We start from the raw sequence: 15922 nt of genomic DNA on the forward strand, positions 1-15922 counted from the left end.
GTGTATATTATCCTTAGACACAGAATTCCAAAGTTTACTGTTGTGTCTTACTCTTCATTTCCTGGAAACTTTGAGACCACTAGAATGGATGAAATAGGATACTTCAGGAATTAGGGAAAAGCCCTCATAACTTGTGTGTTAAAGTTTATTTAAATATATATAGTGAAATTTTAAAAAAATGAAATTTAAAAAATTGAAATTTAAAAAAGAAAATAAATACATACGATGAGCCAGGCCCTGAGCTAAGTTTTAAGGATCCAAAGATATATTTAATATACTCTCTGCCATACAGTCTTGGCAGTGAAACAAATAGGCAGATCCCATGGGCTATCATAGTGCATAGAAAGGATACTAACTAGACATGGTTAGTAAGAAGAATGATTAAGGGGATGGGAGTGAGTTGGTGCAGAAAAGGGCTTTCCTGACGAAGAAGGCAGCATCCATAAAGGTAGTGTCATAGGAGACAAAGCAACTAGCAACTGATGACATTGCTAGAAATTCAATAGGGTCAAATGAAAGGGTGAGATTGAAAAAGTAGGCAAGGGCCAAGTTTTGGAAGATCTTGGTGCCGTGATAAGGAATGAGAATTGTACAGGGAAACTATTGATATTTTTAAGGAAACGGAAAACATGATTGAATATGCATTTTAGAAAAATCCTTCTGAGAGTAATATGGAGAGTTGTCTTGACTCTGAACTCTAGGCTTCAAATGGGACAAAGTTTGGAGTAGATCTTAGAAAAGTTCAGAAGGCTGTAATCATAGCTCAAATAAGAAATAAAGGATTGATCTGGAAGATAGGAGTGGGACTAGAGAACAAAATATGGATTACAGAGGTGTCTTCAATGGGATGTTTTTGAGTGTACAAAGGAAGGAAAAGACAGCTGAGTCCTGGATTTTTGACTTAATCATCTAGGTGCCATTTTACTGAACCAGGGAAAGAGGATTAGGTTTTAATGGGGAAGATGCTGAGTTTAGATTTGGACAAGTGGAGTCTTACATCATTCTAAAACACCCAAACACAGATGACAGGCATTAACCTGTCTGAATCCCAAGAGAAAGATCTAGGCTCCAGGAATATATTTAGCCATAATTCCTTAGCATCTCATTGCTGCCAGTAGAAAGATCAGTCAGGTTGAATGGAGACCATTAGAAGGTTGTTGATTGGCCTGAGGCAAGTAACAGGAGTTAAAGGACCAGCTGAGGATAAAAAGTAATAATGAAGAATAAAAATAAGCAGCCAAAGAGACTTCAGAACAATAAGCTGGAGAGTGCCCTTATAGATTAGCAAAACAAACACATGATCTCCTTGCTCCCCAGGGTCTGGCCCCAGGCATTAACTGTAGCCATATCAATCTCTGTTCCTCACTTTATTTGACCTGTTTCAGCCCAGTGGAAACAGTCCTGTATGTCTGTACATTTCATGTTTCCATTTCACTCTCAATCTTTTCTTCCATTCTTTCTCTCCATGTCTAACTCATCCTTCAGAATTCTCTTCTGAAGTTCCCACTGCCATGAAACCTTATCTCTCTTCCCTCAACATGGAAGTCTTATCATCCAGCCTAACTTTCAATTAGTAATCAGACTGCAACTTTTTATGGCACTTAGCACATTCCAGCTTGCACCATATTTAGTGTGCCCCAGGTTGTCCCCAATCCCCCAAGGAATAAGCTCCTAAAGAACCCATTCTCCCAAATTAGCCTCCAAAATGTACTACTTTGAAAACAAGTGCTTACTAATTATTTATTAAATCACCACACATGGTACTTATATTAAATAACAGAGGCAGGATCTTCCAATCTTCTGATGAGGGAAAGAACCTCATCTGAGGCTAACATGGGAATGCTAATTTATGAAGTTTGTATCTGGAAGTTTTAATATATCTAAGCAGATATTGACCAGATAAATGACGGAAAAGCATTTCATAAAAGCACATTCAAGATACAGAGGGTGAAAGTGGAAACATAATGATAAGTATGTTTGTTTCAAAAATTGCTAACATATATTCATGTTATTCTCATACAAGGATAGTGAATACTTGTGTCCTCCTCCCCTACTGCTTTTATTTAATTAATATTATACAATAAGCATTTATAATTTTAAAAATTAATCTTGTACAATAGGCATGTAAAAACAAGCACTACTAAACCACAAACACAAGGTATTTCTATTTATCCTCAAGGAAGATATAAGATGCTATACTGGCAGTTTCTCAATGATGTCCTACAAATAATCCTAAACCTTTCCAATGTATTTTAGTATATTAAAAGTAAGGCAACCCAGTGGAGCTGTTCATTTAAATAGAATAAGGGTTAAATGATAACTTGACTTATCTTTTTTATGACAAAAAATAAAGAAATTGCAAGACCTTTTCACACATTAGATATGTATTGTAATTTATCATCTAGATATCAGGCTAGCAGTGCAAAGTAATAAAACATATCATCGAAAAATGTGCTATAGGTCTGAATCACTCTTTCATTCCACCTCCCAGCTAACTGTAGTATTAAATCAAACAAGCAGAACATTTCCTTAGGCAGCCATTGCCTTTTAATTTCCTGAAGAACCTTAAAATATCATTCATTACAAGTACTACACATATTTGGTTTTTAAAAGTCTCATAAATCAATAGCAGGCTGACTGTAATAATTATTACAAGTTAGTGCATAATTTTCGTGCTGAAGGCTGCATGCAGAACTTTAGCATATGCAAACGAGGCAATTCAAACTGTGTATAGATATTAATATGAAGAAGCAGGTAACGAGGTGCAGGCTATGAATTATGCATCAAGAGTGGCTGATCTTCAATGAGGAAAATGAATTCAGCATGTAATCTAATTAGTGATGGAAGTCTATTACATCTAACTGCAAAAGCAACCGTCCTTGAAACAAATTTATTTACAGTCCATGTTACCACTTGAAACAACTTTGAAATGATGTGTAAGACAACAGCTTAATTGTAAAAATTTTTTGTTTGTTTGTTTCAGTTCTAGACCTGGAAGGCCTCCTAAGAGGACTCAAAGTGTCACTTCCCCAGAGAACTCGCATATCATGCCACATTCTGTCCCGGGCCTCATGTCTCCTGGGATAATTCCACCAACAGGTAAGAGTGTGCTTATTTATACTAAAAAATAGTGAAAACCAGCTAATGCCATAGCATATATAAATAATATATATGATATATATTTATGTAGACATTTACACCCATTTGATTATGTTTTGCGCACACTAAGATGTTACTGAGGTAAATTTATTTCAAAACTGCTTTATAGTTATCATTACTTTATTTATAATAAAATGAAAGAGGCTTATTGGAGCCCACTGCTAGAAGTTATTCTCATTAATCCTCTCACTAATATCAAACAACCACGTATTATCCCTGTTTTCCTATTGATGAATCGAAGCTCAGAGAGAGTCAGTGACTTTCCCAAGGTCAGGCAGCTGGTAGGTGTCAGTGGTTATGCAAACCCTTATCTCCTGGTTCTAAGCTTACTTCTCATTCCATTAGTGTTCCAAAATAGATTGAAATGCATTCAGACAAAAGACAGTAACAATGTCAAATAGAAACATCTCCTACCTTCTCTCAATCTATAATGTGAATTCATTTCCATTTGAAACATTTGAAGGATGTTTATTACTAAAATTTTGATAATGTATAAGAGCCTAGCCTTGACCACATAAGCTTCATACCATAAACAACTTAACTGTTTTGCTGCATGCAAAATAACTACTTGATTTCCACCAAAAATAACTATTTGTGTTAATCAAGTCTTTTATTCACTTGCACACATTTTCCACTTTCCATGTTTCATCCAGACCCGTGAACAAATTAAAATAATAGCAATGATGATGACATTATTATATAATATTTGCAATAATTATCACCATAATAGAAGTTTATTTAGGAGATATACATATAGACATAAACATATAATTGCCATAGAAAAGGACTAGGATTTTCATTTTTTTCTCTGAATTCCCATATCAACATGTTGTGTGTGTGTGTGTGTTGTTGTTGTTGTTGTTGTTCTTTTGTAACATTTGTCTTTCTCTGTTCTGTAATATTATCATGGGATATATTTTTTCAAATTCCATATTTGGTTGAAAGCTCCTTGAAAACAATGAATGTTTTAATTCATTTTTATTTTTGTGGTAGCATTTGAACAGTTTATTCACCTTTGTGGACCTTTATCAAACATCTGTTGAGCTGAATTTGAAGCTATTTATTCATTTTATATGTCTGATTTTTTCAGTAAGGTACCACATTATAAACTTAACAGTAAATTATTTAAAGTCCCTTAGAGAATTGCATTTTTATGCTAATTTTGCTGATGAAAAATCAAGACATAGAAAATGAAATTAATAGCTGAAAATGACCCAATTGCAAAGCAAGTGTCATTATTTCTATTTGTTTAGTTAGTCATATTTCTCAAACAGAATCTTACTGCCTGAAATTCTGATTACACAGAAAATACGGTGATGAAGGCCTGGGGTGGGGAGTGGAGGAGGACTAGGAGGGGTTAATGGGGGGGAAAAAAGGACATCTGTAATACTGTCATAAATAAAAATTAAATACAATAAAATTATAGATTTGAGATATAGAAATGAAATAGGTAGTGGTTTTTTTAAAGTTTTAATGGTTTTTATTTAACTAGATAAAATTTCCTGATTCAAATATTTGTTGTTCTTTTTATGTAGTGCAGAAGCCAGATGGAACTAAAATCTTAACTTTTCATATTTAATATTTGTAAGACTCAGGTGTACTAGAAGAAAGATCTAAGAATCTTTGACAATAAATTTCATAATAAACTATGTTTTAGAGATTTAAAAAAGTAATCACTTTTAATAATCATATTCTATATTTGATAAGTTTGTGTTGACTGTCACATATTAATAAATGCAGTTACCTGATGAGTGAAAAGTATTCTAGATTATTTTCATATTAAAAGGAAATTTCTGGTTCAAAATTTTCAGCAAACATTTAAACTTTGAAGGTGAAGACAGTAAATAGTTTATTACCAAAAAGATGATGAAATAAGATGGTGTCATCATGTTACGTGGATAGGAACACCTCACATATTCAACACCATCAAGTGACTTCACAGTACGTGGAGTTTGTGAATAACTGGTGATCATATGCCAAAACTCAATATCAAAATATTAAGTTATTTTTGATAGGCCTCTTTCTGGCTTTCGGGACACTGAAGATAATTAAACTTGTCTCATCTTTATGGGCATTTATTTTTGAATTAGGTTCATTTCATTTATTTCAATGGTTGTGCTGTTCTCAGACTTTTTTTTTTCTTTTCATTTACTTTTTAACTTTTGTTCTATGTATATCTTGTGAACCCAGAAACCAGAAATTCTTTTAAGCTTATTAAGCATTATATTGAAAAAGACCTCATACAGTCATGTTCAATAGAAGGATGAGGAAATAAAGGCTCATCAGGAGAGTAAACTGGATTGAAAAGTGGGTCTTGGACAGTGCAGCGCTCTGTAGAGCTCAGCGACTGGCTTTAAGTCAGGGTGTGTGAGCTCATTATTGCCTCTTTCACTTACTTTCAACTTTTAGAGATTGGTCCAAAGATTTGAAATGGCCAAAAGTTTGCCTCTTGCACATAAATGATGTTATCCTAATTTAATATGATTGCTCTTTTTACATATCATTTTTATAGCTGGAGAGGTTTAGATTTTAGGGAATATAGAATAGCTCCATCCTTGAGTTATTGACTATCTTAAAATATTGACCAGAAATCTAATGGTGTTAAAGAAATCTTATAGTTCTCAAAAGAGTGTAACATGTTTCTTCTAGGAAGAACTTAGAATATTGGTGAAATACGATTCAACATGAATACATAGACTTTTATGTCCCAGGACTTTATTTATATTTGCTACATCCTTTTCCTATAATTGTTACTTTCTTAGAAAAAAATATGTCATTTTTTTCTTTCTAAGATGGGTGAAGTGTGTTATTTATTTTTGTTAAACTCAAAGAAAAGTTATATATCGATATTGTTGACATTAAGCCAACTAGTTTTTTAAAATATATATATTTTTATTGATTTCAGAGAGGAAGGGAGAGGGAGAAAGAGATAGAAACATCAATGGTGAGAGAGAATCGTTGATTGGCTGCCTCCTGCACGCCCCACACTGAGGAACCAGCCCACAACCCTGGCATGTGCCCTGACTGGGAATCATGCTGCGACTTTCTGGTTCATAGGTCAATGCTCAACCACTGAGCCATGCTGGCCAGGCCAAACTAGTTTGATGACATTTCTACTATGTTTTTGACTTGTGAGTTTATAATTTTAAAAATTTGTTTCCAATAGTATATTTATCGTATCAATATCTTTGAAAGACTTGGGAATCATGTTTCTAATACTAGTAAGACAAATAAATAAAGATGTAAGCCTAGCCCTAACTGGTTTGGCTCAGTGGATAGAGCGTCGGCCTGTGGACTCAAGGGTCCCAGGTTCGATTCCGGTCAAGGGCATGTACCTTGGTTGCAGGCACATACCCAGTGGGGAGTGTGCAGGAGGCAGGTGATCGATGTTTCTAACTCTCTATCCCTCTCCCTTCCTCTCTGTAAAAAATCAATAAAATATATATTAAAAAAAAAAAAAAGATGTAAGCCGAAAAAAAAAAAAGAAAAGAAAATACCACCCCCCAAATCTCAAATGCTAAGATTTAAATTACAGTCTACCTATGAACATTGACTTGTACTTTTATACTCCTAGTATTACCATTTGAAAAGCATAACTGATGCAAATTTGCTTTCAAATTTGCCAGAATTGATCCTGTGAAATAGAAAATTCATTAATATTTCCTTAGCTGGTTTGGCTCAGTGGATAGAGTGTCAAGGACACATGCCCAGGCTGTGGGCTTGATCCTTTGTTGGGGGCGTGCAAGAGGCAGCCAATTGATGATTCTCTCTCATCATTGTTGTTTCTATCTATCTCTCTCTCTCTCCCTTCTTCTCTAAAATCAATAAAAATATATAAAAAAATTCATTACTATTTACAAATTTATAAAAACCTATCAACCTAATAATTCCCTCATTTTTTCTTTTCAACAATTAAACATAGGACTTAAATAATATATTTTTCTGGAAGCCTCTATTTATTTCAGAAAAAAAATATTACTATTTTTATATTTTTAAAAGTCTTCTCAGCTCTAACATTATCTATTTTGGTATATTTTATATACTTATTCACTTGTTTATTTACTTTTCCCTCTTACACTTTATAAAATGCATTGATTTTTGTTTAAACTTTCACTATGCTTCTTCAACACATTAGAATCACTTTTTGAGTCATCAAACACAGTATTCCAGATCACATTACCTTCATCTCCTTCTAAGTTATTTGAGATATGTTCCCATTTTGAGCTTTAGTTTCAGTAGGAATAAATAAGTTTAAAAAAACCCACACCTTTGAGATTGCTTATGGAATTTTTATTTGTTTGTTATTTTGGTTGCTTAAGTAGACTTGTGTGTAACTTTAGAAGGGGGTGTGGGCATATGGTGATTATTTTCAAAATTTATGATCGTCACCAGATGCCATAGCAACCAGCAGTGGAAGTCAATGAAAGAAAGAAGGCTCTTTGTAGAGCTTCACAATGCAATGCCTCCTGTAGTGCTCCCTACATTCATTTGAACTGAGCACGTATCATAAATCATTTTTTATAATAAATACCAGTTTGGAAAAAAATCATCCTAGCAACAGAGTTTCAATAACTGGAATTATGTATATTTTCCAGTTAAGGAAAGGGTTACTTAGGAATTCTAAATAGACCTCTCTTATGCCAGGAGAGTAATTTGGCCAAATTCTGATTTTTATCTTTATGATAAAATCTATGAGGACAGAATGAAAACTAGTTTTGAAATACAATTTTATTTAAGTACTAAAAGGTAACTCAGTGGGTCCCAAATGTTTGCATTTCACATAAAAAGTTATCTATTACCTAAATATTTTCAAATGCACTCAAATTAAATAAATGAATAATTTATAGTTTTGTTTCTTGGGCATGTCTATTCTCTCACAGTGACCTTGTAGGCACATAACCAATATGCGTTCAGGATAAATAAAGTAATTGTATGAGCATATGCATTATGTTTAAAATTTAAGAAATTATAAATGCAGTTTTATCTTTTTGGAACAGTATGAGGCTAGGGCAATAGTAACCGTTAGTTAATCCCATGGAAACATTATTCTCTTTAGAAAAAGATTGTATCAAAGTATTTTTTCATGTGTATTTATAATTCAAAAAACTATTTTTAAAGTTTATATCTTTTATTTTTGATGCTAAATGTTAATAGCCAACAACAACATCCACACTAACTCTTTTTGCAATATTTTAAATCCATTAAACACTTCAACTTCTGAGGGGAAAATTTATAGTATGGAAATATGCCTTGTATGTTGAGAAGTTTTTTTTTTGTGTTTTTTTTTTAATAACTAAGTGTTGTATTCCCTGAGGAGACTCACAAGTAACAATAACAGAAAAATGCGCAAATAAATGAATCGATCATCTTCATTAATAAATTACAGATAACAATCTCCCGAATGCCTTATTCAAAGAGCAAATATGATATAAACTATTTAGACCAGTGATATTTATGTAGTATTGGCATGTATGTATTTTCACATATTTATATATAAAAAACATTTGTGAAGTTTAATCACTAGACATTTTGAGGGTAGCATTCACAGTTCCTATAACATGTGGACATAACTTTGAAGGTCATTATCAGCCTCCCACATCCAACAAGTGCCTGGGCAAAGTATTGTGAGGGGCCCAAGCATGGTGTGGTAGACATGCATACAAACAGCCTTGGAAAATTTTGAACATTTTTGTTCCTCTTGGTATCCCAGTGTGTAGAATATTGCTTGCTACAGAGGAGATATTCAAGAGAAATATTTGTTTTATGAATATGACTAATATATCTTTAGTAAAGAATTTCTGAGAGGAATTAAGCTTCAGAGTTACAAATGTAAACACTGGTGTTATAATGCAGTCTGTAATATCCCCCTAAGCATGGTTAGGCTCCAGATGAAAGCATTTGAGTTTAGAGCCTAAAAAAGGTGCACTAAGTAAATGGAGGGCGTTATTTATTTGTTTATAGGTTATGATGACTACATTTAAACATGATCATCAACAATTGATGAAATTTATATCCCTAAATTGATGCTGTAGAGAAGCAATATTTACAGGAATAAAATGGCAAAGCAGAACATATTAGTCTTCAAAATTCTTTCATATCACTATATCATTCACTATGCCATATAATTCTTAAGGATTGGAATCCTCATTGGACCCAAAGTATATTGATATATAACTAATTTAGTGCTTTTATGAATAAAATACAACGTATAATTTAACTGAATGTAAATATATCTTTGATATGGGGAACTCGATAATAAATGTACTTATTTTATTAAATGTATAATATACATTATAATCAAGAATTTCAATAAGTCACAATATGCCTTGGGTCTGTTACTACTGTAGAAATTCATAAAAATCTTTTTTTCTAAGCTCTTAGAGCAAAGATCTGTTATTTTTAGATTTAATTAAATAGCCATGTATTACTAGATTTCTGGACCTGCCTCTCCTCTACTTAATTTAGAAGAAAATTATAGTTCTTTCTTCTCTAATTTGTTTCTCTCTCCCAAGTTTCTATTGAGTTCTGCAGTCTCATAAGGGCCATAGTAAGAGTTATAATCTACTTACAGGTCTCTCTCAATAGATTTGTAGCAATGAAGTTGCTAATATCCTTAATTGACTAATTGCTGGGTATTATTTGCTTCCTTTTTAGCAATATGATGCCTCCTTTGACAGTTGAGAAGTTTATTTACATTAAGAAAAGCAAATCCGATTTTAAGAATCAACTCATGATTAAAATAGTGGATGGTGTGTGGATTACCTATTTATTTGTGAGATTCTCAGTGTTCTAATCCCTTAGATGTATAGTATATCATATGTTGTCTTTTATCACTGACTGCAATTTCTCCACCAGTAGGAGCTGCTATTTCTATCCTGTTTTCCTCCTTAAGCAAGAAATACAAATAGAGTGTATTTTTCATTCAGGACAAACAAACAACTTTGCTGTAGATACATGTTGAACATTCTTAAAGATGTTGTAGGACAAAAGTCATGAAAACAAGATAAACATGATTCTTTGCTCGTCTCCTTTGCGGTCTCCTGTAGACTTTCCCCTCTGAGATTTACTTCAAAGTTTTAACACTTTCTCTTAATGATGGGATTCAGGTTTGTTGTTAAGGTTTTAACCATACCATGCTCAAACATTTTAACATTTTCTCCATGCATTTTGGGGATAAATTTTACATCTTCTCTTGTCTCTTTGTAAAGAAGTAGAATTGCTAATCGAAAGTGTTGACAGGACCAAACATTTCAAAAGAACTTGGCAAATGTCAGAAAGATAATACAACTTTGCATTCAGTGTCCTAAAATATTTATTGCTTTGGTCATGAGTGATCATAAGACCTGATTTGAAAAGATTCTGCATGAAAAACACCAAGGGATTTTATTAGCTTATGTAATCATGTAAACCAACACTATACTAAAACTTCTGAAAGTGCTAATATAAGACTAAACTTAATGGATATGAATATAAAATCCAGATAAAGGGAAACAACAACACTATATTACTCTGCACTTCAAATAACAGTTGGAATACTGTTTAGTTATGGCACCACGATTTTTAGTAGAATATTGACAAACTGGTGAGCATTAACAGAATAGAGTAGCATAATAGGAATTTGGAAATGCTGGTGATGCTTAGTCTTAAGAAGATGGCAGAGGGTCTGAAAGAGGATGATAGAGTAGATTCATATTGTGCTCATCTGCCTACAGAAATCTAACTGATGGACAATCATTACAGAGAAGTCTGCATTTGCTTCCTTCCATAAGCAAGAGCCTTGCTACATGGAGAACTGCCTAAATGTGGAATGTATAACTCAAAACTTTTCCTTAGACAGAGGGTTAAAAAAAAAAGTGGGATGAGAAGTTGTTAGCCAAGGTTTTTATATTTAATTCATTTTTATGACTCATATTATTCATGGCGGAAAAAGAGGAATAGTTTTTACAAAAGTTATCTTCCTCCTTGACCATCAACTATCCATTTTCTCTCTTAGCAACCACTGTTGTTAGGGATATTTAAAGGTAATTTTGCATTGGAAGAGGTAGACTGAATAAGACCATCTTGTTCCTTTCTAATTATAAAATTTGATATAGTCTATTTTATTTTACTTTGAATTATTCTTTCAAACTTGATATGCATTTCTAGTTAAATGGTGTCCATCCTTCAGGGTTTTATATCCTACCTAATACCTCTCTCTCTCTCTCTCTCTCTCTCTCTCTCTCTCTCTATATATATATATATATATATATATATATATATATATATATATATTTAAAGTAAAATGATAACTTTTTAAATGTGTATATATATATATATGTATATATATACATATATATATATATATATATATATATATATATATATATATAGAGAGAGAGAGAGAGAGAGAGAGAGAGAGAGAGAGAGGTATTAGGTAGGATATAAAACCCTGAAGGATGGACACCATTTAACTAGAAATGCATATCATATATATATATATATATATATATATATATATATATAGAGAGAGAGAGAGAGAGAGAGAGAGAGAGAGAGAGGTAATATGCAAATTAGGCTAGGAAGCCATAACGGGTCACAACTGGACAGGAGAAGGTTGTGTGCGCAGGTGAGGCCCGGAACGAAGATAAAGACAGAGACAGGGGGCCCTGTCAGAGCTGGCGTGGCGGCTCGGATGGCCCCAGAGCGGACACAGGCAGGGTGGCCGGGGGATGCTGTGAGTCAGGCGCAGGTCCCCGCCCCCCGCCCCCCGCGGAGTGCCTCCTCGCACGGCGGGAGGTGGGGTGCCTCCTTGCGTGATTTCATAGTTTTTAAGATAGTTTTTTTTAAACATTACTTTTGAGGTATATGTTTCAGATTTATAAGTTATCATACTGTTCATTAGACTCGTTTTCATCAGTGGAATAGTTAATTCATGGGTAAAACTATGACTATGGTAAGCTAACAAATACTTGTGTCTCAATTGAAATAAATATTTAAATCCTTCTTTTTTCTCTGTCCTTTCACAACTATTCCATGAAGTGGTGCATAGCTGTAAATTTAATAAATAGAAATGGCAATAATTGACAGTAATATAAATTAATGCTTATAGTTGTAGGATTTGGAGCTGGAATAGAAAAATAATATAATATTAACCAGTAAAGATTATCATAAATGATAGAAGAAAGACATGAACTCTTTAAATGACTTACATAAAATATCTTAAACTTTACCATAAATTACTTTGAATTGACTTTCCAATTAAAAAAAATAAAGTCTCCAAGTGAGGAATAAATTCTTGAAAACCATAGGAATCTCCCAGTAACACCACTTTTGAAATGTGTAATAATTAAGCCAGTCAAATGTTTTGATTCTTTATTTCTCACCTGTAAAAAAGAATCTTTTTATTATATCAAAATGACTTTTCTTGTTGAATTGAGCTAAATGTCAAATGACACAATTTATTCCAGAATTCTGCAAATGATAAAACTAGACAAAGATAAATTATTATTCTTATAGCTAAATGGGATGATCCAGTTATTATTGATTATTATTGCTAATTTTCCATGCTCATATCAACTCCATTCTATTTAAAATAAAATGATAACTTTTTAAATGTATAGCTTAAGTTTAGGAAATCTTAGTTCGGCAAGTTGTTCAAATTCATATAAATGTACTCCATAGATATTCCTAATAGAGGTAGTTAACACTAAAGTTTGGTTATTGCATGTTTACTTTTCAGAACTTACTGGCAACAATTTCCTTTTATAAATTTTTTGTTTGTGGGCAAAAGAAGCTTTATGGGTATGACATATAAGACTATTATATGTTCAAACTATATATTGTTTTCAGAAATATGCACACTATAAATTGTCATAAACCTTAAAGATGGAGATGCCTTTCAATTGATTATGCTATGCTATTTAAGTGTTCAATATGAATTGCAGTATACTGTGAAGTAAACAGTGAAGTTGGATTTCAAAATGATAAAACTGTAACCTAATTCAATAAATTGAATCAGATTACATAAACACTCTTGGACTTCATTAATAAAGTAGTCAGTATAATTAATGTGAAAGCCTTTTATCATATTCACTTGTTGATATATGGCTCAGGATATAAGCAGTAGAATAAACTCTTTCAAGTTCATCTTTACTGCCATTTCACATTTTAATTAAAGTTGCCATAAGGCCAATTCCTAGAAAAGGCCAATTCCTAGAAAAGGCCACCAGGGATTAGATTCTTTTATCTTTGCTGATTTTAGAATTCAATGAGGTGGTTATGATTTTCTTTTTAAAGGACATGTGTTTTTGAAACAGCATGGTATTCGCATGGCTCTTAAGTTGAACTGGAAAGTCTGGCTTTCATTCTTTTCCTTATCACTTGCTAGCAATGTGACCTTGACTAATACCATCTGGCCTCACTTGTTCAATCATCACAAGTAGATACTGGTACCTAAAACACCACTTTAGCAAAGAGAAAAAAATGTTAAGGGACTTGTCCCAAGTTTCACTATTGTGTGCTAGAGTCAGTTTTCAATTCAAGCTTTCTGACTCCAATTTACTGGTTATTTTCCTACATTACGCTGCCTTCTGAAATACTTTATCCTCTATAAACCAAACATCATAAGATCTGCCTTATCTCCTACTTGATAGGACTCTGTGAAGAACAAATGAGCTAATGTATCACAAAATGCTTTCAAAGTCTTATATAACAGGATGTCATCTGATATTTAGTTTTATTATGATGATTTTCAAAACAGGACTTTTGCCTTGTTCAAAATAGAAACCAGTTGTTTACCTCCCTGTTTGAACCTATCAATTCTGGGAATGATGGTTCCTTTCGTATAATTATGGCATCAGATTATAAACATATCCTCAATTTTTTCTAAATTTATTTTAAAAAGGTATTTTTATTGATTTCAGAAAAAGAAGGGAGAGGGAGAGAGAGATAGAAGCATCAATGATGAGAGAGAATTGCTGATTGGCTGCCTCCTGCACACCCCACACTGGGGATCGAACCAGCAACCCTGGCATGTGCCCCAACCAAGAATCAAACTGTGACCTCCTGGTTCATAGATCGACACCCAACCACTGAGCCATGCCAGCCAGGCCTCAATTTTTTTAAATAATTGCTTTTGTATCTTCCAGTTAGCTCAAAGTAATTTTCTCCTGATAGAAAACTCTTCTCATGTCAATGAGTACTTTTTGATCATCATGATATATAGAAATTTGTGATACAAATTTAATTCACTGCAATGCCTCTTACATCAAGTCCTTTAATGGGCTATCATTCCATCAAACACATTAGCTCATATTAGTTTATATTTAAGAAATGCAGTAATATGTAGAGATACTATTTTAAATACATATTTCTAATGATTGAATTTGATTCCTGGGATGTAAGAATATGACTTAAATAATCAGTGTTACGTTTTTTAAGAATTAAAGGGGATATAGGACTGTTTGTCTATTCCAAAGATCTATGCAATTATAAGTTGCTATTTGGGTTAGACTTACAAATGTGATGCTATATCATCAATATTATCTTTAAACATGTACAATATTCAGTATTAAAATCAATAAATTTTTAATCTGTCTAATAATGCATTATTCCCAGAAGTCAATTTTTGAGCTCTTCTTTCTCCTATTAAAACATCTAGTTGAGCCCAGCTGGTGTGACTCAATGGTTAAGCATCAAGCTATAAAGCAGGATGTTATGGTTCAATTACCAATAACACCACGTCTAAGCTTGAGGACTTGATCCCCGGTGGGGGCATGCAGGAGGCAGCCTATCAATGATTCTCCCTCATCATTGGTGTTTTTATCTCTCTCCCTTCCTCTCTCTAAAATAAATAAAAATATATTTAAAAAAACAACATATAGTTAAAAACTACTTTCTAAATGTGAAAATGTAGTATGGTGAAGGTTTTCAAAGTCTGCTCTTCTATTTTGGATACATTCATCAATGTATGAAAACAGTAAATGCCCTTTGTAAAATCTATTATTTTATTAGTTATCCTTCTAGGGAATTATATTAGGAGAAAACATTTAAGAAGAATGGCTTGGAACCACATTGATTCAAATTAATATAAATGCAAGTATCTCTAAATTTAAATAAAATTAATCTCTTAATATTATAATACTAGAGGCCCGGTGCACGAATTTGTGCATGAGTGGGGTCCTTTGGCCAGCCCTGTGGGATCGGGCTGAAACTGGCTCTCTGACATCCCCTGAGGGGTCTCAGATTGTTAGAGGGTGCAGGTCAGGCCAAGGGACCCTACTGGTGCATGATCGGGGCCAGGGAGTGATGCGGGAGTTTGGCCAGCTGGGGAGGGACCGAGGGAGGGCTCCAGTGCATGTCTGGCTTGTCTCTCTCAGTCTGAATGGGCTGGGCCCCAGCAGCAAGCTAACCTACTGGTCAGAGCGTCTGCCCCAGGTGGTCAATGCACAACATAGTGAGCAGTTGAGAGGCCTTAGCATATCAGTAGCATATTATGCTTTGATTGGTTGAATGGATGGCCGGACACTTAACATATTAGGCTTTTATTATATAGGATAGCAATATTTTGATGTTATTTGAGCATGACATTCTCACCATACATAACCTTTAAGTTATTTATTGAATAAATTACATTTAAGGATACCATTATCATATGACCTGTCCATATGAGTTGTCTTTTTTATTTATAATGTCAATTGCTTTCTCAGTATAGATTTCATGACACAATAATATTCTAAGATTTGTGAAATTACCATGAGCTTCACATCAATCATCTTTAATAAAA

General features: G+C 33.4%; 1 protein-coding gene across 2 annotated transcripts in view; it reads left to right on the plus strand.

The window, feature by feature from the left end:
* The window catches only part of DACH1 (dachshund family transcription factor 1), a gene marked incomplete at its 3' end in the record, with an annotated part of 435140 nt that overhangs the window by 176457 nt on the left and 242761 nt on the right, over positions 1–15922 (plus strand). For both annotated transcript variants that reach the window (XM_079778550.1, XM_079778549.1), the window contains exon 2: positions 2984–3099. In XM_079778550.1, coding sequence (XP_079634676.1) covers positions 2984–3099 — 116 coding nt within the window. The remainder of the gene's footprint in view (positions 1–2983; positions 3100–15922) is intronic.

Source organism: Cnephaeus nilssonii (genome assembly GCF_951640355.1).
Source record: "Cnephaeus nilssonii genome assembly, chromosome: 8".
In the NCBI taxonomy this organism is placed as follows: domain Eukaryota; kingdom Metazoa; phylum Chordata; class Mammalia; order Chiroptera; family Vespertilionidae; genus Cnephaeus; species Cnephaeus nilssonii.